Here is a 23,708-nt window from a genome sequence, read left to right on the forward strand (position 1 = left end):
TAGTTTGATGCATTTTTTTCCCCCCGGGACATTATCTACTTGAGCTTCAGAATTAGAATTTACATTTTGAATTATCTGACACCGTTAATAAGAATATGCACATGATATATTAGAAAATTGTGACAATTAGATGCGGACATAATGTAATTATATGACTCTAAATGGAAAAACAGCCATAATGAATTAAGGTCTGCAGCCAGTGTCCTTCCAGATGCTTCCGGATCGGGAAGCCACTCAAAACCGTTTCCGCCGCCATTGCGGATTTTAGACAGGAGATCAGCCGTAACCACAGCCGCTATCCATCTTGTGGTGCGGAGTGCATAAGAACTAAACACTGACACACTGAGCTTCTTAACGGCTGCAACGTTTGGGTGGCGCTTTTGGGAGCAGTGCAATTTTATCGTGGTGTTGTCTCAACGGACTTGCTCCGACCTACACGTAGCGTAAAGAGGTCGTAAGCTAGCGCGGTGCTGCTGCTCTGCTAGCTAGCACGGCGGCTAACATTTAATCACTCTGGAGAACGCCGAGGAAAACACCATGTCGCAAATCTTGCCTATCCGCTTCCAGGAGCACCTACAGGTATGTAGGCGCATTTGGTAGTGATATGAAACGCGCGACTGCTATATTAATCGAGTTCTTTACAACGTAGTCGTATGACAGCTCGCTAGCCGAGCTAACGTCAATACCCGCAGCAAATAAATGACCTCCCCTCCCCCGTTTAGCATCAGCTAACAAATAGCCTTCAAGGATAGCATCTCATTCATTTTCACTAAAGACACTGCGCACCCCAATTCATCTTTTGACACTAGCAAAATTGGCAAATCGTTCTATTAAACATTTTCGCCGTCCTTCAGTGTTCCGTCAGCGTGGTTTGGATTTGCACACGCCTTCATTTTTAAATGTTAGCTCGTACCGTCATGAATGTGTCATGAGGGATGCTTGCAGTCACGTCATGTAATCCCAGCTTCATTGATTCAGCGCGGAATTTGTATGAAAATGACGCGTTTAGTCATCGTGCTTTATGCAACATTGGATTGACGTTTTCATGTCCAAAATATCTCTCCAATGCATATTCTGACAGGATGAGTCAAACAAGAAACCGTGTTCAGCTGCTCACTAAAATCATACAGAAGCGTCTGTTTAGAAATATTAGAAAAAAATATTCATATTATACACATACACACACATTGTATTTGTGTGTGTGTGTGTGTGTGTGTGTGTGTGTGTGTGTGTGTGTATATATATATATATATATATATATATATATATATATATGCAAGTGTGTGTGTATACACACATACATGTTTGTGTGCATGTGTGTATACATCCATACAATTACCTCCATATTGTGTTCCGTCAATATATAAGTTTGATATTGTGATAGTTATCATTTGCAAATCTTTTGTGATACTATCATCGGGGCCAGATCTGGCCCGCCACATTATTACGTGGTCCACAAAGGCAAATTATGTGCATTGATTTCATGTTATTTTACCAAATACAAAATTGCAATTTGTCTTCACTTTGTTGTGAGATTGTGAGATTACAGGCATTTTTGTTACCAAACCCCTTTAGAATTTAAAAAATGATCCTTTTTTTTTTTTTTTTTACTAGCTTCTGATTACAAAATTAGTTGTCCATATATTTGTGTTATGTGTGTATGTGATATTATGCGGCGATCATACATTTCTGGTATGTGGCTTCAGACTTGGCAGTCAGAATGGCCATCTGAGCCCATAACTATGATGTGGACCGAGACCAAAATGTGCTTGACACCTGTCATACAATAACTGTCAATTACTGTTCAATTAGTAATTTGACAGTGACATTATTTCTATTTGGTGAAATAAAAAAAAAAAAAAAGTGAAATAACAATGTGTTCACATTAAAACGAATCAAACTTGAACTAGTTAGTTCAGTCTTTGCCAAAAGCAATATGAAAAACTTAAATTAGGTGTCATCTGTCCTAACAAACATACTCTATCTCGCGTCACTGGAGGGCATTGCTATTTGTATTTTACTAAGACAAACTGTCTTCATATTCCAGCTCCAGAACTTGGGCATCAACCCAGCTAACATTGGGTTCAGCACTCTGACAATGGAGTCAGATAAGTTCATCTGTATAAGAGAGAAAGTGGGTGAGCAGGCTCAGGTTGTCATCATTGACATGGCCGATCCCAACAACCCCATCCGCAGACCTATCTCTGCAGACAGCGCCATCATGAACCCTGCAAGCAAAGTTATTGCTCTTAAAGGTAAGTAAATAGCATCCCTAATTGTTCATTGTGCAATTTGTCTTCAAATTCAAGCCAAAATAGTTTACGACTTAATTGAAAACTTTTTCTGTACACCTACACACGGGTCATCTGTGTAGTTTATTCGGCCACCTCATTCGTTTGTGCAGACATATAAAATAGCGTCATTAATGTGAAGTTGTATCATTGTGAGTTTATATTAAGTTATTCAGTAAAACTGATGGTTAAAAAAAAAAGTCATGCTGTCATGAATGCTTTGTCTGTTTTTGTTTTTGCTCTTTTTTCATTTCCTTAATGCTCTCTTATGTTTGCAGACGGTGAGTTGAATTTTACAAATCATGAGTTGTCAAAGTGTATCCCTGTATGCACTTGTCTTGACACGAATGCACAATACCGGTCATAGATTTAATGAATGCTTGAACTGCAGCACAAGCCTGGCATCGGATTAGTAACAGTGTCAGATGAGATTTGTGGTGTTGTTTTATTTATTATTTTCATTAGTACAGTACATACAGCCTTAGAATTTAATTCATACAAGTAACTCTTGTAATTGGCAATACAGATATATATTATGTTCATGAATTTGAGTGAATTCTTTGATTTGAAAAATGATTAAAATGAAGTTTTCTGAATAATTTGATAAGCACAATAAAGACTATATTCTCTTTAAGTCAGTTTCCAGGCCATTCTCCAGATAAAAAGATATTTTAAGATTCCGTAAAGAAAACAATTGACTTCCCCTCTTAAGACCCTTTTACTGTTTTCTGAGCTTTCCACTATTTAGCAGTATCACAGGACATTTTAAACTCCCCTTGCCCCAAAATTAAAAACATGCCTATACCCTCCAATTCTAATGGTCTATTCAGCTGCTGCACACATAACACATCACTGGTTGTATCTATATTGCTTATTTTGTGTTGTAAAGAACACTGCAGATCATATTTTATGAACAAACAAATTAGTCGGTGTTAGTGCATCTGTCCAGCAACCTTCCCATCATTACATCATCTGTATGCTTTGTAGTTCCCTCTTGCAAATCTGCATTCAGACCTAACCCAAAGTCTGACATCTCTCATTTTAGAATTTCATTCTCATTTGTGTTATTTCTCTTTAAGATGGAGAGCTACAGAGGTTATTGTTTCATGTACTAGATGGAGGCTCTGAATTAATCTGCTTTAAGATAAAGTGACTAACCATTGGAATAAAAAATACAGAAGCTCAACAGATGTATTTGTCATTGCAATAACAAGAAGAAAATCATCCAGAAGCCTCTGTTGAAATTATTAGAAAAAATATGATCTATTAAGTTGAATCAAGTTTGCTTGATGAATAGTTCTTTTGAAGAAGGCATCTTAACAAACTTAGATACTGACTCTGGGTTAATATTGAAGAAACAGAAAAAGAAGTGAGCATTTATGATTTGCTGCATTCTCTTTGAATATACTGTGGAATACAAATCGTTTTCTTCTTTTCTGTTGTTTTGAACCACAAGGTGATGTTTGCGCCGAAAACGCGCCTTCCTCACCGCTTGCCTGCCTCACACGCACCCTGTTGCTCCACTCGCAAAGCTGCTCTGAATTTTCTACAATCTGATTGGCAGAGTCATGTCATTTGGCAGGCGTTACAATGCACGCAATTGGTCTTTGTATTCCGAGTGTGTATGAGAAAGCTAACTGATAGTTCTGCACAGTAATACACGAGTGCCATGACCAACGTTACCCAATGTGTTGGTATGACCGCAGAGAAAACGAAATACCTCTTAATGTCTCTGTCTGTGGAATGTACCCAATAAGGCCATTGCAGCGACACCAAGTCAAGTAACTGTATTGACACATAGAAGTATGCAGTGCTTTGTCAGTCTGAAAACAGTTTGCGGAAGTCTGTCAAGCCATAAATTGGGGGTTTTGTCCACATATTGGTGGGGGGGTTTGCATATCCAGCCTTGAATGTGCACACGTCAATGAACTGAATGCAGATCTACCACAATGTAGTTTACCCTTTTGTTGGTCTTGCCTCTTGATTTGATTACTGCCTTGTTGTGTGGTGCTTTCCTATCACTGAAAGCAAACCTTGACTCCCTACTCTAACAATTGGAATTTGGTATTTGTCCCCTCCTCCCCCCATTGTCTGATGTGGGTGATGTGTAGTAGCTTAGATGACTCAATTTTCTGTCCAATAATTATCTTCTCACAAGCGTGTGGCGTCAAAACAAAACAATTTGTCGACTCGCATTAACCTTGATGTTTATACTTTCAGCGGCCAAGACCCTGCAGATCTTCAATATTGAAATGAAGAGCAAGATGAAGGCTCACACAATGACAGATGATGTGACCTTCTGGAAGTGGATCTCGCTCAACACAGTTGCCCTGGTCACAGACAACGCGGTCTACCATTGGAGCATGGAGGGCGACTCTCAGCCAGTCAAAGTCTTTGACCGCCATTCCAGCCTGGCAGGCTGCCAGATCATCAATTATCGCACTGACGCCAAACAGAAATGGTTACTGCTAATCGGCATTTCAGCACAGGTACCAACTGTGTGGTCATCAGCTTTTCTACAAAACTGTTCATCTGTGTTAGACTGTATATATTTGTTTAATGGATGGATTTAGATGACAAGATTATTTACAAAGTGTTCAATGTTGTGCTGCCTTAGTCACATGATGTTTTTTTTGTCACCGGTCAACATTTATTTGTTGTAATGTAAGTAATGTAATACTCAGTTTGTTGGTCGGGATATTGCATTGTGTGGGAAAGATTGGGATAAAGCTCCAGTGGGATGTATTGTGATCGACAATCCTATATTTTCAGTTAGTGTAGTAGTTCCACAGTTATTTATACAATGTGTGTATTTCTTAGTTGAAGTCCATGTACGTATCAATCTTCTGTTATGGCTTATGTTCTCCAGCAAAACCGCGTTGTTGGAGCAATGCAGTTGTACTCGGTGGACAGGAAGGTTTCTCAGCCTATTGAAGGTCATGCGGCTGGTTTTGCACAATTCAAGATGGAGGACAACACAGAGGAGTCAACTCTGTTCTGTTTTGCTGTTCGAGGACAGGCAGGCGGAAAAGTAAGATCATGCACATGAATGATGCGTCTTATTATATTTCAATTTCACTTTTTGCCTCTTCTTTGTTTTGTTATTCCTTTATAGCTCCACATCATTGAAGTCGGCACTCCACCAACCGGGAACCAGCCATTTCCGAAGAAGGCTGTAGATGTATTTTTCCCTCCAGAAGCCCAGAATGACTTCCCTGTTGCCATGCAGGTATGAAGGATAATTCAGGGTTCCCGCGGATTCTTAAAAAGTCTTATAAAGGATTGAATCCATGAATCTAAAGCAAGGCATTATTTGGCATTCAAATGTCCCAAATCATTCTTTCAAAAGTCTTAAAAATGTCAGCAAATTATAAGTAGGATGGTCTGTTGATTAGTTTGACCTTTGATGTTTTCCACTAACATAACTTTAATGTTGTTATAAGAAGTGGGTATTCTAATTATGTCTCTATTGTCTTTATTTTTAGATAAGCTCCAAGCAAGATGTAGTCTTTCTTATCACCAAATATGGCTACATCCACCTGTACGACTTAGAAACGGGGACCTGCATCTACATGAACAGGATTAGTGGAGAGACCATTTTTGTCACTGCCCCTCATGAGCCAACTGCTGGTATCATTGGGGTCAACAGGAAAGGACAGGTATAAAAAAAAAAAAAGTGTTTTATTTTTTTCTTGACATTGAATTTCTTGGACCTCATTTTTTTGCATATATACTGTACCTGGAAATATGTATATATTTATACATATATTTGCAAGGTCACTGTGCAAAGGATTCACTTGACTGATTTCTGTGCAGCCAGCGTGAGTTTGGTTTATGATGAAATCAGAGTACATAATACCTTTCTCCCATACATTGATGGACAAGGCAGACCCTATTACCTCAATGAGTATACGAAAATTGACTGATATTCTTCAGACTTGCAAATGTCTTTTAGTGAGATAGGAGCAGCAGAAGAGCGCAGCTTGTTGAGGCAGACTTGAGTCTAATCTTGTTATTGCTCTTAAATCTCACCTGCACCTCCACCACGCAGAGCTTATGGAGTATTACGCAAGCAAAATGTGACACAACACGCAAGAAGTTGAAGAGTCTGTATAAATGAGCAATATGTCAAAGAGATAAAAATGTTTCGAAAGTATTTGGGGTCAAATATGCAACTCAGAAGTGATAAATGTGCTTTCCCAGGTGTTATCGGTATGTGTAGAAGAGGAGAACATTATTCCCTACATCACCAATGTGCTCCAGAATCCAGACCTGGCTCTCCGCATGGCTGTCCGCAATAACCTTGCTGGGGCTGAGGAATTGTTTGCCCGCAAGTTTAACACCCTCTTTGCTGCAGGGAATTACTCCGATGCGGCGAAAGTGGCAGCTAATGCACCTAAGGTACAGTGAAGTTCTAGCTAACCTTTTTACCTCAAGCAAAATCATTGTTCCAATCAATTGCACCTTTGACCCTGGAACATAGAGTAACATCGAGACATTTATCCTTGCCAACATCCCCCCTCAATTTTAATCAGGACATCTGTTTGTCTTTCTCCAGGGTATACTGCGAACACCAGACACCATTCGCAGGTTCCAGAGTGTTCCTGCTCAACCAGGCCAGCGGTCACCACTACTTCAGTATTTTGGTATTTTATTGGATCAAGGCCAGCTTAATAAGTTTGAATCTCTGGAGTTGTGCAGGCCGGTCCTCCAGCAGGGCCGCAAACAGCTGCTAGAGAAATGGCTGAAAGAAGACAAGGTCTGTGCTCACTGGGTGGTTTTATGGCTGGCGATGCTTTTGTCTACCACAATAGGCTTTTAGTGCTGTCTTGACTGATTTATCTGTCCTGCTTTGGTTACAGCTGGAGTGCTCAGAGGAGCTTGGAGACCTGGTGAAGTCGGTGGATCCCACGCTTGCGCTCAGTGTGTACCTGCGAGCAAACGTCCCCAACAAAGTCATTCAATGTTTTGCTGAAACTGGCCAGTTCCAGAAGATTGTACTGTATGCTAAGAAGGTTTGTTTTTGTGTCTTGTTTGCTGTTCTTCTTTACCATATATTGATAGTTTGATCAATAGTCTTTTTGTAAACTAATACCATCATCATTGACTGCATATGGCCAGCTGCGTCCATGTTTTCAATTCCAAATTACATTTCCAAAAATTATTTTTACTCTACAGCATTGTCACAAAATAATAATGAAATGTTCTTGAATGGATTTTTATATATATTTTTTTCTCCTATATATAAGGTTGGCTACACTCCAGACTGGATCTTCTTGTTGCGGAATGTAATGCGGATCAGCCCTGAACAGGGGCTTCAGTTCTCCCAGATGTTGGTGCAGGATGAAGAGCCTCTTGCTGACATAACACAGGTACAAACGAAGGAAGCAAAAACATTTGAATTCAATTAAGTTCTTGATAACGGTCAAACGATTTTCCCTTGAACAAAACGGCAATTGTTTCTTTCTGTGTCTAGATTGTAGACGTTTTTATGGAATACAACTTGATCCAGCAATGCACATCCTTTCTGCTGGATGCCCTGAAGAACAACAGGCCCATGGAAGGACCATTGCAGACACGTCTGCTGGAAATGAATTTGGTCCATGCGCCACAGGTACATAAAGAAATAAAATGAGAAATGTTCATGCATTCATTTTTTGTAATTTTGTCCTTTTCAGTTATTTCAAGAACAAAAAGTGGTTTTAAGTGTCTAAAGTCCTCTGGTGATTTTTGCAGGTCGCAGATGCTATTCTGGGCAACCAGATGTTCACCCATTACGACCGTGCCCATGTGGCACAGCTGTGTGAAAAGGCTGGTCTCCTTCAGAGGGCGCTAGAACATTATACTGATCTGTATGACATTAAGCGGGCAGTGGTGCACACACACCTCCTCAACCCAGAGGTACACTGGGGATTTTCTAATTGTTTACAAAGGTACTGACTTTTTTTGTTACAGATTACTAATTGTCACTCGTTTGTACCCTTCTAGTGGTTAGTCAATTTCTTTGGCTCGCTGTCAGTGGAGGACTCTTTGGAATGCCTTCGGGCCATGCTCTCTGCTAACATCCGCCAGAACCTGCAGATTTGCGTTCAGGTTGCCTCCAAGTACCATGAGCAACTCAGCACTCAGAGCCTCACTGAACTTTTTGAGTCCTTTAAAAGTTTTGAAGGTACACCTTGAGAGTTAGCTCTGGAGAGCGCAAACAAGTTGTAACACGATTTTGTCTTTCAGGGTTGTTCTACTTCTTGGGTTCCATTGTCAACTTTAGCCAGGACCCAGAGGTTCACTTTAAATACATTCAGGCTGCCTGCAAGACGGGTCAAATCAAAGAGGTGGAAAGAATTTGCAGAGAGAGTAACTGCTATGACCCTGAGCGTGTGAAGAACTTCCTCAAGGTCAAAAATGTCTTCAAGCTGCACACTCAGGACACGAAAAAACTTTCCCACTGCATACATCAACTATTTATTCTTCTCTGCAGGAAGCCAAGTTGACTGATCAACTGCCATTGATCATTGTGTGTGACCGCTTTGATTTTGTCCACGATCTGGTTCTATACTTGTATCGCAACAGTCTGCAGAAATACATTGAGATCTATGTGCAGAAGGTACAATGCTGATCTGAGCTTTGAAGTCAACATTTACTGTCTATAGGGCAAAAAATCTGACTCCACATTTCTGATGTTCTGCAGGTAAACCCAAGTCGTCTCCCGGTGGTCATAGGAGGTTTGCTGGATGTCGACTGCGCTGAGGATGTTATCAAAAACCTGATCATGGTCGTTAGAGGACAGTTTTCCACCGATGAACTAGTTGCTGAAGTGGAGAAGAGAAATCGGTAAGAGAAGGAACAAACTGTCATGCACTGAAAGAACAATTTGACTGCTTCCTAACTACTGTGCTGTGGAACACTGGCTCCGTAAGAGCCACAAGAAATGATCAACTAGATTTCCTCAGCCAATAACGTATAGTGATCTTCCACGAATAGGCAGAAGGTGCAATTAAGCTGGAGCAATAGTACAACAACAAAAACACAGCTGAGTGTTTAATTAAACAGCGAAGTCAGTTTGGAAAATGAATGAATATTTTTGTTTGGTGGTGTGCTGTGAGAATTTCCTAATGGAGTGCATGTGCATAGCCAAATCAGTGTTGAGAGACACATTTCTCAGCAAATGAAATTCCGTCTTTCTTTTTCCCAACAGACTGAAGCTCCTGCTTTCTTGGTTGGAAGCTCGTATTCATGAAGGCTGTGAGGAGCCTGCGACCCATAATGCCCTTGCTAAGATTTACATAGACAGCAACAACAATCCCGAGCGCTTCTTGAGGGAGAATCCTTTTTACGACAGCCGTGTAGTAGGCAAATACTGTGAGAAGAGAGACCCTCACCTCGCCTGCGTGGCCTATGAAAGAGGACAGTGTGACCAGGAACTAATTCATGTGAGTTGTCATTGAAGGCCAAGAGTATTACACCGACCCACATTTTTAACTGATTTTTGTCAAATGTTATACGTGTGTATTTTTTACTTTTTTTTGGTCAACATTTTCAACTGATTTTTGGTTTCAAATGTTTTAGGTGTGTAATGAAAACTCGCTGTTCAAGAGTCTGTCACGCTACCTCGTGCGCCGCAAGAATCCTGAGCTGTGGGCAAGTGTGCTGCTGGAGACCAACAACTACAGAAGACCACTTATTGATCAGGTCTTACATCTTTGTGTTATTTGTATTAAATCGTGCAAAATCTAGTAAACATGTCTTGCAAATGTATAGAACTCACTGTATGTTGTGCAAGACTTTGTCAAGGTCTTTTTCTATTGAACTGAAAATGTCTCTGTCCTTGTGAAAGCTTCTGTTTTATAAATGTTGTGCCATTGTGCTTCTGATGTGTTTTTGTGATGCAGGTTGTCCAGACTGCTCTGACAGAGACCCAGGATCCAGAGGAAGTGTCTGTTTCAGTGAAGGCTTTTATGACTGCTGACCTTCCCAATGAGCTCATTGAGCTTCTGGAGAAGATTGTCTTGGATAACTCTGTCTTCAGCGAGCACAGGTATCATGAAATGTCATTGCTTTTATTGTATTTTTTCACCCATAGCTAAAAAACGATTTTCTCACTGAGATCTTCTCGTCTTGTGTGTATGTTAGAAACCTCCAGAATCTGCTCATCCTGACAGCGATCAAAGCCGATCGGACCCGCGTCATGGAGTACATCAACCGTCTGGACAACTATGATGCCCCAGATATTGCAAACATTGCTATAAGCAATGAGCTCTTTGAGGAGGCCTTTGCTATTTTTAGGAAATTTGATGTCAACACATCTGCTGTGCAGGTGAGTGACTATTATGCTGTACTTAGTTATGCTTCATGATTTTATTAGCCCGTGTATTTTACTGGAATACTGTCTTATCATATTTAGGTTCTTATTGAGCACATTGGTAATTTGGACCGAGCCTATGAGTTTGCCGAGCGCTGCAACGAGCCTCCAGTGTGGAGCCAGCTGGCAAAGGCCCAGCTGCAAAAGGGCCTGGTCAAAGAAGCTATTGACTCCTACATCAAGGCTGATGACCCATCTGCTTACATGGAGGTGGGGCAAGCTGCAGCTCAGAGTGGTAAGTGTCATGTCATAGTTTCTTGTTTGAACTTTTGAGAGAAAACGCAATTTGTGTGAAAATCATTTGAAATGGCCAAATAAAAGTCATGTGCTGTGTGTAGGAAACTGGGAGGACCTTGTAAAGTTTCTGCAAATGGCCCGAAAAAAGGCCCGTGAGTCTTACGTTGAAACTGAGTTAATCTTTGCTCTGGCAAAGACCAACCGCCTTGCAGAGCTAGAAGAGTTCATCAATGGACCCAATAATGCCCACATCCAACAAGTAGGTTCTGAGACTCATCAAATTCTACCACTTGTTGTTGCCAATTGATTCTGTCTTGACTTCCCTTTTGCTTGCCCTTTTCTTTAGGTGGGTGACCGTTGCTATGATGACAAGATGTATGAGGCAGCCAAACTGCTTTACAACAACGTGTCTAATTTTGGTCGCCTGGCTTCCACTCTGGTGCACCTTGGAGAGTACCAGGCAGCTGTGGATGGTGCTCGCAAGGCCAACAGTACACGCACCTGGAAAGAGGTGAGAAAGGGCAGATTAGTTTTGAATGAAATTACCTGCTAGTCTGATTTTAGCTTTTACCCAGTATTAAAGCGAAAGCAAACCGTGCTCTACAGTTCTCATGAGTCCATTCTCTCTTACTTGTAGGTGTGCTTTGCGTGTGTCGATGGGAAAGAATTCAGGCTTGCCCAAATGTGCGGCCTGCATATTGTTGTACATGCCGATGAGCTGGAGGAACTCATCAACTACTATCAGGTACAAAGCATGAGAATCCTTTTTACATACACTTGAGTACATGCCGATATTCAAGAGAATTATAAGGCAAAAAAATAGCCTAGCCTTTTAAAATAACTAAAATATTTGAATGAGGTGTACGTCTGAACTGCTTCAGGACCGCGCCTACTTTGAGGAGCTGATCACCATGCTGGAGGCTGCTTTGGGACTGGAGCGGGCTCACATGGGAATGTTCACAGAGCTGGCCATTCTCTACTCCAAATTCAAACCCCAGAAGATGAGGGAGCACTTGGAACTTTTCTGGTCCCGCGTGAACATTCCAAAGGTATACATACCCAGGGAACCATCACACCATTTATTAACAAGATTAAAAAAATGATGTTTACTCCATACATATTAAAGAAACATGTTCTCAAAGGGATGATGTTGCCATGACTTTTGATACACAGGCCTTTGTTGGTAAGATCCAATAATATTTATTGATGACGATGATTGATGACTTTTAAGGTTCTCAGGGCGGCCGAGCAGGCCCACCTCTGGGCAGAGCTAGTGTTCCTCTATGATAAATATGAGGAATATGACAATGCTATCATCACCATGATGAACCATCCTTCTGATGCCTGGAAAGAAGGCCAATTTAAAGACATTGTCACCAAGGTGGGGCTCCTCTATGAAACAAACTTGCTTATTGTCAAAAAAAAAAAAAAAAAAGTGTGTTCATTTGTAATCTTCTTGATTTTTCCAACAAGGTGGCAAATGTGGAGCTGTACTACAAAGCCATCCACTTTTATCTGGAGTTCAAACCTTTATTATTAAATGACCTGCTCATCGTTCTTTCCCCAAGACTGGACCACACACGTGCTGTCAATTTTTTCACCAAGGTGAGTGGTTTCCTCATTTTATGCCACTGTTTTGTTTGGTTGATTAATGCACAACCCCATGCAAATATGAAATGTTGTTTTCCATGAGTGAAGCATTACACAGATTTGTAAAGATGGTTTTCATTTGTAATCATTATTTCTTTCATTTCTGATTCATCTGTTCAGGTGAAACAGTTACCTCTGGTTAAACCATATTTGAGGTCTGTCCAGAATCACAACAACAAGTCAGTCAATGAGTCTCTCAACAACCTCTTCATCATCGAGGAAGACTATGTGGTATGTATGATGTGGCACTGACTATTTATTTATTGTTATTTGTTTTGAATGAATGTTATATGCCTGTTTGTTTCATTTGGATGTACTTTGAACTTTCCGAGTGAATTGCCGTTGCCACCAAATCAAACCAAAAGTCACAACAACTTTCCATTGTCGACGCTGTCATTCAAACAATCTCTCCCTCCTTATTAAAATAGTTTTCATGCTTGCTTATTTACAGTCACTACGCACTTCCATTGACGCTTACGACAACTTTGACAACATCTCGCTGGCCCAAGGCCTCGAGAAACACGAGTTGATCGAATTCAGAAGGATCGCAGCGTACCTTTTCAAAGGCAACAACCGCTGGAAACAGAGTGTTGAGCTTTGCAAGAAAGACAAGCTCTACAAGGTACGTTGTGGCAGCACTCGCATGAACTGTATATTTTCACTCACTGCATTATGTTCACACAAGCAACACCTGAACCATTACCACGTACATTTTTTATGTCTCCTCGATCAGGACGCCATGCAGTATGCGTCAGAATCCAAAGACATTGAACTGGCCGAGGAACTTCTTGCGTGGTTCCTGGAGGAGGACAAGAAGGAGTGTTTCGCTGCCTGCTTGTTCACCTGCTACGACCTGTTGCGACCTGACGTGGTCCTTGAGACTGCTTGGAGGCACAATATCATGGACTTCTCCATGCCCTACTTCATCCAGGTCATGAGGGAGTACCTCAGTAAGGTGGGTCATTCACACATGAAACTAAAACACCATGTTAATTGGGAAGAACAACATACAGTGGATGTATTAATGAGGGTGTAAGAAAACAACACTAAAACCTACATTTATAGAAAAGAATGTTTGTTATGTAGAGAGTTTGGTAGTAATAGGCACCTTCACAGTGACTTTCTCCCTGTGAGCAAATGTTGGAAAATACTGTTGACAAACTTTCACATGATCCTATTAGATGGATTCTTCAAAATTAGTGTTTTCCTTCCACACTGTTCGTTCTATTTGCAAATACTGTTAACGTCAGGCGGTGTAGCATAAGTCCATATGCCTGCACCTGAGTCGTACATTGATCGAATATTCTTGCTCCCTTGAATTTCCTCTTATGTCCTTCATGTGCCATCACTGGTGTTATTCTTTTTCACTTGGGTTTTCATCCACTCAAGCTACTTTCCTATACAAATGTGCTCCAGAGGGGATTTGTGGCAGTCGTAATCACTTAACACGTTGGATGGAATAAAAGTTCATATTAAGCGATAGATGTCCGTTATGGCATCTTTGACTTGCAAGTTACTGAGGCTTTTACAACCACTATGATTATTAATTAAATAGCGCTGCAGCATTATGCTGCATTTAGTGGAAAGGGGAGTTTAAACTCGTCAACAACCTTATTTGTGTCTTAGTAATGCTTTTAAATTAATGTCAAAGTATAGAGAGTAGAAACATAGCAAGTACACACTATTATACTCACACTGAAGCAGTTTGGGGTGTTAAGATTCCTTACTCAGGGGAAACTACTTTGAAATTCCATCAAACCTTGGGCCAAATTCTAAACTACTGTACTTTGCCTCACATTTGTATCAGAAGTGGCATTATTACCTGCATCTCTTCTATGTTTTTGTGAAATTGTCCCGTTTGCTTGTTTCTCACTGTCAGTTTCTATTGTGGGAGACTTCCACTTGCTTTTTTTTTCCCTTAAGTTGCCTCTCTGAATTTCCTTTCCAGGTTGATGCGATAAAGGAAAAGGTGAACGTTGAATCCATTTCCTAATCATCCTTTTTGACTCGCTGTCCTATAACCTGTAGTAGTCTGGAGGGCTAAAATTAGCAGGAACTGCATGATTCCCCCCTCCCACTTTGTCACTATGCTGCTTTCACGTGTGTACAACTTTCTGCATCCTCACTAGACTACAACTATTTCCCCACAATCCAGAGTGGGGCTCTTCACATCACATCTTTACGGCTCTTCTGCTGGGGTGTTGGCTGGGAGGCTCATACTATATTTCCTCAAATAGTTTTGTACGCTGACATTCAGTATGCCCTAATTATACTCGAGTGCATTGACCATTTAATAAACAGAATACACAGTCATAGACACACCCCGATATGCTGATATATAAGTGGCTATGATTGCAAAGCTAGTTAATGGAGTTTTAAAATAAAATCTATTGTTTTACGAAGGAATTTAAAGATTAAAGGGAAAAATGTCAGATTTTTCATGACAAAACAGAGCGTGCCTTGCTCAAGGAGGGAGATACAAATTAGGGAGCAGTTTCACAAAAAGTCTTTAGATTTATTTCTGTTTGGATTGTCAAAAAAGAAAGTATGCTAAATTAATAAAAATGTGTGGCTATATTCCATGAGTGGTTTGGCCATTATAGTCTGTACTGTTTATAGACTAAATTGATCTTCAGGGTGTTCAAAAAAAGAAATGATCACTTGAAATATGAAGCAAAATTACAGGTTTTGGTTGGAATATGAGTATGGATAGTAATAAATCAATAATTAGATCATAGATTTCCCCCCTACCTAGTAGTATTCAATGCTAATGAGTAAATTGATGCCTCTGGGAGCTATCTGAGGAAATGTGTTTCTCCCAAAAATATTTTAATGGCATCATTAGTTTGGTGATTGTCACCAAGTGACCTGGCTATCATGAAACTCTGTTCGTAGCCTCCTTCTCGAGGCTGACAGGAATCAGTCAGTAAAGCTTCCAGCCCCTCTTTAGTTAGTGTCAGCAAGTGAAAAGTGCCACTCTGGATCACTACCTTCAGTGTCAGGTCTTTTTCCGATTACTTTGAATGTGAAACTGGTGGTTAGCTACCCCTCGACACCATCCTGTGATTATTAGCTGAGAGCATTTTCTCTAGGTTTACAATGAGTTTCAATTCTTTCTTCATGGTGTTTTCCAGCGTATGTCTACAATATGCTTCAATTGATTCCTGTGCTTGAATAGTACATTAAAACAAATATCGGGTACACAGAGATGAATATGTGGTCAGTGATTTCTTTAAGCATCCCTCCCAACATCGTTGTCAAACAGTTCAAAAGCATTTAATATGCAACTCTGGTCGTGTGTTGAGTAAAGCTACATGATGTGTGAAGCAACACGCATGCACTGCCCCTCCCTCGATAACATCAGCAGCACCGGGCAAGGAGAAATCGTTGTTGGCTGTGCCTGCTTCTGGAAACCTTCAAGTTGGCTGTACAAGAGCATCCTGTCTGCCCTCTTTCTCGCTCCCTCCACTATGGCGCTGTGCTTCTCTTTTCTCTTTCTCACGCATTCTTAAAGAGGAACGTAACCAAAAACTGCTGCTACCGCATGTCTCTCAACCCTTCTCTTTTCGAAATGCAAGAGCCTGCACAACCAGATTGACTGACATTAATATACTACACAGTATGTACAGAACTAAACCCAGTACCAGGACAGGGATACCTCATTTATCCTGTGCTTCATCAAAGTTCAAGCTTCTATTGTTCAAGCTGCATATTTCATAACTCAATTTGCTGGCTGCTTATTTCGTTTGGATTCTGCTAGTAATTTTCTGCTTCTCAGCGGCTACCTGGCAAAAATGTAATGTAGTCAAGAACCCCCCCCCCCTCCTAAAAAAAACCCAAGTTATATTTATATTGTCTTTTTAAATCTTTGTGCCCCTTTTTTGTCAAACCTCCCCAAGGATTATACATTTTAGGATACACTACACACCTATGTCTTGATAAAACTAGTTTATTTTTGAGGAGGCAGCCCTACCTTTGTTGCATATATATACGGCGAGACAATGGTAATTACATATTTCATTACTACAATGACTAGGGTGGACTGCACGTTAAGTCCGGAATATAAAACAAAAGCAAGAACAAACTTCAAAGTGTCTGTGCAGGATGCCACAAAGACAGAGACATTTTCCTCTTGCAGTCAACACTTTGACTAATATTTCTAATTTCATGCGTCAATTAGTGTACAGATCCGTGAATGTGGCGCATACAGCGGACATATTGCCAGACACAATTTGGTAACAATGGTCTAAATGATTCACTAACAGACACGTTTTCAGAAATAGGCGCCTCAAAAGTTTACATTGATGTTTGATTTCAGCCTTGAAGGATGGCAAGCCCAACGCAGAGCCCATTACAGCATTTGTATACAAGCAATTAAAAGGTAATTTTCTCACAGCACATGCTTAATTTTTAGGTCAAACTGTTGCAAGGATAAAACCTACCTAAAATAGCTATATTTTCTTTTAAGTAACCCTTTAATATTATCAATGTTATCCCGTTTTGTTGCTTTTCTCCTCAATGGTCCTTTTTTATTTATCTTTAAATTGTAATCTTGTTCAATTTTATCCCACAAATGCAGCTGTACAACTAATAGACACCTCCCGCAATTGCAGATGCCCTCTAATTGACGAATTACCGTCCATTAAGAACGACATAGTTTAAATGTGAATTAGCTCCAATTACATTTTTAGAGCAGCCAAACATAAGAAGAGGTCAGTTGTACTGGTGACAGGTTGGTTCTCTACATACTCTCAAATCGTAGCGTAGATGATTGGGTGGCTAGATGGGTGGGACCATTGTTATGATCTGTGTATAACCCCTCCTCCTGCCCCCCCCGTAACACCACATTAGACTGTGTGTCCCTTAAATCAAGGCGGATTAGACCTTAATTAGATGCTTATAGCGCTTTAGTTATACACGAGTGGCTTTAGTCACTTAATGGAGAACCTTAAACTGCACATTTTCACTTAAATGTGGACGGTGCTCATCTCCTCCGCCTGTCAGGAATGGTCCCATCCGTCAGCCAGTGAAATAACCCTGAGGTCAGTTTTTACAAACCTGGCGTCTTCAAAAGCCTCCACCCAAGTTGCTAAACCACCAAGCTAGTTCTCACGCCACTGATGTTCTTTTCTTCAGGTGGACAAGCTCGAAGCCTCGGAGTCCCTGAGGAAACAGGAGGAGCAGGCCACAGAATCTCAACCAATTGTTTATGGTAAATGAATGCACAGGGACGGCCACATCACGTTCTTACTTTTTTATTTATTCATTTATTTATTTTCAGTAAGCCATTTTAGCTGCGTTAATGCAAATCTATCCAGATTGAGTGTGTGTGTTGTTGTTTTTTACCAGATTACATAAATTATTCATTTATTTTTTGTTATTTTGTTTTTTTTTTTGGGGGGGGCTGATTTCATGTAATGTTGAAATTCCAAAGGCATGACTGTTAAAGGAAAAAAAAGGAATAGAAAAATGGAACAGGGCAAGCGTATTACATGTCATTGCAAGCTTTTTTTTTTTTTTTTTTAATGAAGATTGTTGTTGTGTTTGCTTGACAGGCACACCACAGCTGATGCTCACTTCAGGCGCTAATGTTGCCGTACCACCTCAGCAGGCGTACGGCTATGGGTACACAGCAGCACCAGGCTATGGCCAGCCGCCGCCGCCGCAGGCCAACTTTGGATATGGCATGTGAACACCCACTCCACCATGACCTTTCACCCCGTCCACTCCCCCCACCTCTTCCTCTCTTTGTGTTCTTCTCCAGCCTCCCATGGTCTTCTACCCTCAACAGAGGCCACAAGCAAGCAACAGCCCACTTTTATTTTGTATTTATATTCTTACTATTGTTACAACATTGTTGTCATGTTTGAAGAAAAACATGTTCATGCTATGAAGGACTTTTATTTGTATTGTTTGAACTGAAATTGGACCACATTTGCAATCCCCACATTCCATATTTATAACCCCTTGTTTAGAAATGTTTTTGTATGTTCCTGTCATGTTTTTTGTTGATTTCATTTTGACTTTTGAATTATTTGTTTGAAGTGGACTTGCTGAAGCTGAGCATACTTTGAAGTAGGTTGAGGAGCATTGGATTTTGCACTCGTGAAGAAATTCCTGTGGAGAAAAGCTCTTACGTTTTGATGTACGGAACTGTGTCTCGTTTTAGTCTGGTTCAATCCATGACATCATTGTCTATTTTGAGGAGAGAGAGAAAAATGTTACATAGAGTATTTGAACATTTATCGCCATTGGAATGGCTACCCCTAGCAACACTAAGTACAGTCATGATAGTATATTCTGCACAGGTGTGTAGCTTTATTGAGTTTTAAATGCATTCAGATGTATGTCACTTTATGATTGAGCTTGTGTGTGTGTGTGCGTACGTACGTACGTGACTTAAAGATGGTCTAAATAAGAATTTTAAACCCTCTTGCCCTGTACAGGTGGTACCTGCCAGATATTAGCTCTCCTCTGTGTGTTTAGGTGACCTCTTGTGCCGTGTACAGTGCTTGTGTGAGACTGTATTTGTGTATGTGCAAGGGCGGGACCACGCAGACATTTATCACGCGCGCATTTACGCTGAGCCCTCGCTGCTGAGGTCTGTTTATGCCAGGTGTTGTGACGTTTCCTTCGGGTCACCATGAGGTTTTATTTTCATTCCTTTTTGGCGTGTACAGATGTGAACATGATTTGAAACATTGTAGATGGTGAGGCAATGCTCCCACCGCACATACCAATGTCCTTCACCTCTCTCATCCTCCTAAAACAACAAATGACTTTTTGATGTCCAAATGACAGCTCGGTGAAACCCACAACATGTAGGTTGCATGTGTAGATGGTTAAGAAAAAAGGTCTCGGTACAGCCAGAACGGTGTCCAATAAGAGCCTGTATTTACCTTGATGTACTTCCTTACATCTCTCAAAGTGTGTGCGTGCGTGCGTGCGTGCGTGTGTGTGTGTGTGTGTATATATATAAAGTGTCACCCTGCTTAAGTTCAATTCCTATTTGTTGTCATAAGGGGGCTCGAAAGGGGCTCTGCCATTGAAAAAGTAAAAGACCTAATATGACCTAACTGAAAGGGAACTACTAGCCTAAATAAAACGTAAAAAATGCTCAAGTAGTTTCTGTCCAGTCTGTATGGAAATGTGGTTTCGATTCAGAATGTTGGATTACAAGCATACATGATGATACAGTGGTACAGACTCGTATGTGAATTAAAGTAGCCATGCTTTCCTCTCCACTTCACCGCAGTATTTCTCACTGAGCCCCGTCGCCCTGCGAGTGGACAAAAATGCATATTTACACAAATATCTTAAGAATTGTCTCCAAGTGCCACCTGCACTTACTTGAGCTCCTTCAGCTTCTTCTGTTTCATTTCACTGATGCGCTTGCGTCGTTGCCGGATCTCCTCACTCAGTCTCTCCGCCTCCTTAAATGTCTCTTTGCGCTTGGCAATGTTGGCCTGCTCCAACTCCTTCACCTGCTGCCTGATGGCCTCAGCATGGTGCAGCGCTTTCTGACGCTGCTTTTTGTCCTCCTCTTTCTGTCTGACACTCGCCTCTTGCTGAACCCTAAATGTGGCACAAAGCAACCTTAGGTGCAGAAAACCTTCCGAACGGTGACCAGTGACCATGTCACTGTCGTCTCTCACTTTAGAACCCTCTCAAACTCGGCCTTCTCTCGACCCGCCTCCATGGATAGGAGCTGCTCTTTACGCTGGACTTGCTCTAGGCGAGCAGCGCGAACCATGGCCGCCTCCTGAGCCTTCTTGGCAGCCAACTCCTTCTCCTTCCTCCTCCATTCTCTGTCCGCTATCTCCTGGTTCCTCTTGGCACGGAGTTCATCCTTCCAAACACAGATGCTTTGAGAGTTGTGGTTCTCATCTATTTCATTGCGTGCCACTCGTCACTGTTCTAAACCAAAGCAGGTTTTCACTAGTTGTCGCCAAAAATCACTTAGTATTTACAGGATGTACCATTCAGTATATTTGTTGTAATTCTTAACCTGATCAGCCTTGTGGTCTCTCGCTCTCTCCTGCTGAGCTCTCAACCTGGTGATCTCCAACTCTTTCTCCCTCTTCATCCTCTTCTGTTCCGCTTCATATTCGGACTCACGTTGCTTCGAGAGATATGGAAGTCAAAGGTAATGGCAAACAAGAACGCATCTGTCCATTTACTTTCTATAGCGCTTGACTTCATTTTTTCACAGGTACGCTGAAATCTAACCCGGCTGAATTTAATGCGAGAGGTAGTTTACAACCTGGACTAGTCACCAGCGAATTGTAGAAGATATCCAGTACAGTATAGACAAACAACCATTTTAAGTCACATTCACACCTATGCATCAATGAACCTAACATGCATGTATTTGGAAGGAGGGTGGAGAACTGAGCAAAAACCCAAACAGTTTACCGCTGAGAATTATTATTATAGTTATTATTATAACTTATTTTGTTAGGTGGGAGCTAGCCAACAATTTTCTATCGAGGAAACATTACAGATCAGAATCATCCGATGGGACAATTGTCCTTTTTGAAATGATCAACCGAATGCCCTCATATATCAAATGTGGTCTGACATTCCTAAACGTTTGATTCTAGAACCCCGGTTAAAAAAAAACGGAGGAAATTTTTTTTTCCAACATCAAGGTAATGGAGGTCTGACCAATTTGCTTTTGATGTATTCAATTTCCCTCATGTCAGCCATCTTCTCCTCCTCTCTCCTCAGCTCTTGTGCCCTCAACGTCTCAGCATTGATGCGCATGACCTCCTGGTGCAGACGCTGCTGTTCCTCCCTCTTGTTCTGCAGGGACTGGAACAATACAGGCAATTCAGTGTACTGTACATATTTTACTGACCATCTTAATTTGTGGTACCATGAGATCCTCCATGTTCATCTTGGCTTGTTTCTCTCTGGTCTGATTTTTCTCCTGCTCTTTGAGCTCCTCTTGTACCAACTTGTCTTCCAGACGCTGTTGGATCTGCTCAAAGATTTGTTGTTTCCCACTGGAGCACACAGACAACACACTCCTGATTCCATCAGTGTAAGAAAGGTGGTGGAGTTTTTTGGGGGAGCTGATTGATCACCTGATCCTCTCTTGCTTACGCATTTCATCCATCTGCTCCACCCTCTCCAGAAGCCTGCGTCGTTCAGCTTCCATCATGGCATCTAGGCGCTTCTCCTCCTCTAGCATCTCCTTCTGAATCTGCTTCTTCTCCTGGATTTGGGCATCTCGTGTGGCTTGACACTGAGCGCCAAGAATCGCCTGAGGAGCTCGCAGATAGGGAGTTTATGACTGACAGAGGTCCTCAAACGTTTTATAAGTACCAGCTCATAATATTTTGATGGCACGGAAGTACATTAGTTTAATAAGCATAATTGTTCATCATTTTATTTTTAAAGAAAATATATTTATTTTCTTGTCATTTACTTTACATTATGCCCACTTTGAACATTAAAACTACAGTTAAATAAGGGGGGAAATATTTAAATAAAGATTCAGCAAAAATAATTGAAAAAAAAATCTGTATTTTTATATAAATGTTTGCTCACTAACTCTTCTAAAAAGATGAATGCAAATGTGTTTCAAATTGAACTGAAATGTACTGTGTTAAACGTTTGAACCACTGTAACATATGAACAGTTCAGGAAGTCCTTCACGTCGTCTACCACTAGAGGGCATACTAAACTTTGATAATACATACTCTGTTTAGGCCACAGGAGTCAAAAGCCTCGTTTCCAATGACAGTATCTACTCTACTCTGCTGTACTCTTGTCAGCTCTAATGCATGGCAGACCGGGGCTGGCCTCCTGCCCTTGAGTTAGAGACTCTAATCAAACAAACAAACAAAATGCCCTCGCTCCAAATAGCTGCCTTAACTGCACATATATTTCCTACCTTGTTGAGTTCTCGAATCTCCTCCTCCTGCTCCATTCTCAGGGCCTTGGCTCGCTCCAGCAGACACTGCCTTCGCTCGTGAGCCTCCAGTTCGATCTCACTCACAGCTTGCCTCTCCTGGCGGCACAGGTCGGCCTCAAACATCTGCCGCTTCCTTTCTTCAGCTGCCCGCTAGGATCAAGAACACGACTAAGAATGCTGTTCAATGTAAAGTCAGCAAGTAAATGTTTTTGGAATGATTCCTACCATTTCATTCTCTTTTCTACTCTTGTGTGTCTCCTTTATGGCCTCCTTCTCCTCCTTGGAGAGAACTTTGGATCTGGAGGTGATGCGCTTAAAATCAGCTGATGGCAGAATGATGGACTGTCCAGAGGGATCACTGCATGGGACCCTGGTCACACAAGAGTGTAGTTATACTTTCCAAACTTTTCCATCATCTTGTCTTAATTTGGGTCGCAGGTCAGCAGGAGCCTATCCCATCTAATTTTGAGCAAGTGGCTGGAAGTGAGATTTTGGCCAGACAACAAGTCTGTTAAATTAAAAAATTTTGCCTACCTGAGATTGCGTACAAGGTCTTTGGTGACTATTTGGATAGTCGTGCCGATCTGCTTCTGCACTGGAACATGCTTTACCTTCGAGGTCGAATGTGATGACCTCTAAACAATAAAGACATCAGACAGTTGAGAGATGCAGAAGGTAAAGGACACACACTCACCTGTGTGGTCTTTCCAAACAGATTTTCATCCACCTGGGATGAGGGGGCTCGTGTGCGATAGCAATGTTGTCTTCTCAAAGTTGAAGTGGAGGAGGTCTCACTCTGCAAAGTTTACACTTCTCCAATAATTATCACTGTCTGGTTCTATTAACATTAAAGACTCATGAATGTGATTGACTGTCTGTCATTTTTTATTTACAAGCATACAAATTATTATTAGTAGTATTAATATCATGTTCATGATAAAGCATACATTTTCCATTTACGAGCCATTAAATGATTATATACTGCAAAATAATATAAATGTGCTTTTTATAACATCAAAAACTGATTTATTGTCCACTCCACCCTCACCCCGGCCTTATTTTTCCTCCATTATTTGCAAAGCAAATTACACTAAGTCAGAATGAATCGGACTTCAGCAGAACTAAAGCAAAAAGTGAAAACCTCAGGAAAAAAAAAATGCACAAACCATACCATTTCTTCTACGTCCGGATGTAGCTGAGACAGGGATTTTTTTTTTTTGGTCACAAAAATAAAAAAAGAACAATACCA

At 41.1% G+C, this 23,708-nt stretch overlaps 2 protein-coding genes across 4 annotated transcripts; one reads left to right on the forward strand and one right to left on the reverse strand.

Annotated features, from left to right (window-relative positions):
- The first annotated feature begins 136 nt into the window (after window positions 1–136).
- LOC147054655 (clathrin heavy chain 1-like) lies at window positions 137–19,769 on the forward strand. 3 transcript variants are annotated; one of them, XM_085917312.1, is made up of 33 exons: window positions 137–579; window positions 2,048–2,255; window positions 4,512–4,780; window positions 5,161–5,322; window positions 5,407–5,520; window positions 5,777–5,950; window positions 6,495–6,692; window positions 6,850–7,050; window positions 7,154–7,306; window positions 7,541–7,663; window positions 7,768–7,905; window positions 8,028–8,192; window positions 8,280–8,460; window positions 8,523–8,686; window positions 8,770–8,895; window positions 8,980–9,122; window positions 9,487–9,721; window positions 9,858–9,980; window positions 10,181–10,326; window positions 10,422–10,605; window positions 10,693–10,885; window positions 10,989–11,146; window positions 11,234–11,398; window positions 11,525–11,632; window positions 11,769–11,936; window positions 12,119–12,268; window positions 12,361–12,492; window positions 12,658–12,768; window positions 12,989–13,159; window positions 13,271–13,492; window positions 14,486–14,506; window positions 17,674–17,749; window positions 18,093–19,769. In XM_085917312.1, the coding sequence occupies exons 1-33, from the start codon at window positions 538–540 to the stop codon at window positions 18,227–18,229; spliced, it is 5,061 nt and encodes a 1,686-aa protein (XP_085773438.1). In that variant the 5' UTR covers window positions 137–537; the 3' UTR covers window positions 18,230–19,769. The 3 variants fall into 3 exon arrangements, 2 of the variants coding, with proteins under 2 accessions (XP_085773438.1, XP_085773439.1); XR_015066779.1 differs by lacking the exon at window positions 14,486–14,506 and adding an exon at window positions 16,856–16,918 and having other exon boundaries at window positions 138–579; window positions 18,093–18,129; XM_085917313.1 differs by lacking the exon at window positions 14,486–14,506 and having other exon boundaries at window positions 139–579; window positions 18,093–19,768.
- On the reverse strand, window positions 19,181–23,415 carry cfap45 (cilia and flagella associated protein 45). Its single transcript, XM_085916406.1, has 12 exons — window positions 23,407–23,415; window positions 23,154–23,255; window positions 22,994–23,094; window positions 22,685–22,829; window positions 22,439–22,609; window positions 21,627–21,805; window positions 21,416–21,545; window positions 21,205–21,351; window positions 20,546–20,659; window positions 20,193–20,386; window positions 19,888–20,112; window positions 19,181–19,816 (listed from the first exon to the last, which is right to left on the reverse strand). The coding sequence occupies exons 1-12, from the start codon at window positions 23,413–23,415 to the stop codon at window positions 19,756–19,758; spliced, it is 1,578 nt and encodes a 525-aa protein (XP_085772532.1). The 3' UTR covers window positions 19,181–19,755.
- Window positions 23,416–23,708: the final 293 nt, after the last annotated feature.

This window comes from Syngnathus leptorhynchus, chromosome 7 (genome assembly GCF_054491065.1).
Source record: "Syngnathus leptorhynchus isolate UIUO chromosome 7, UIUO_Slep, whole genome shotgun sequence".
Lineage (NCBI taxonomy): Eukaryota > Metazoa > Chordata > Actinopteri > Syngnathiformes > Syngnathidae > Syngnathus > Syngnathus leptorhynchus.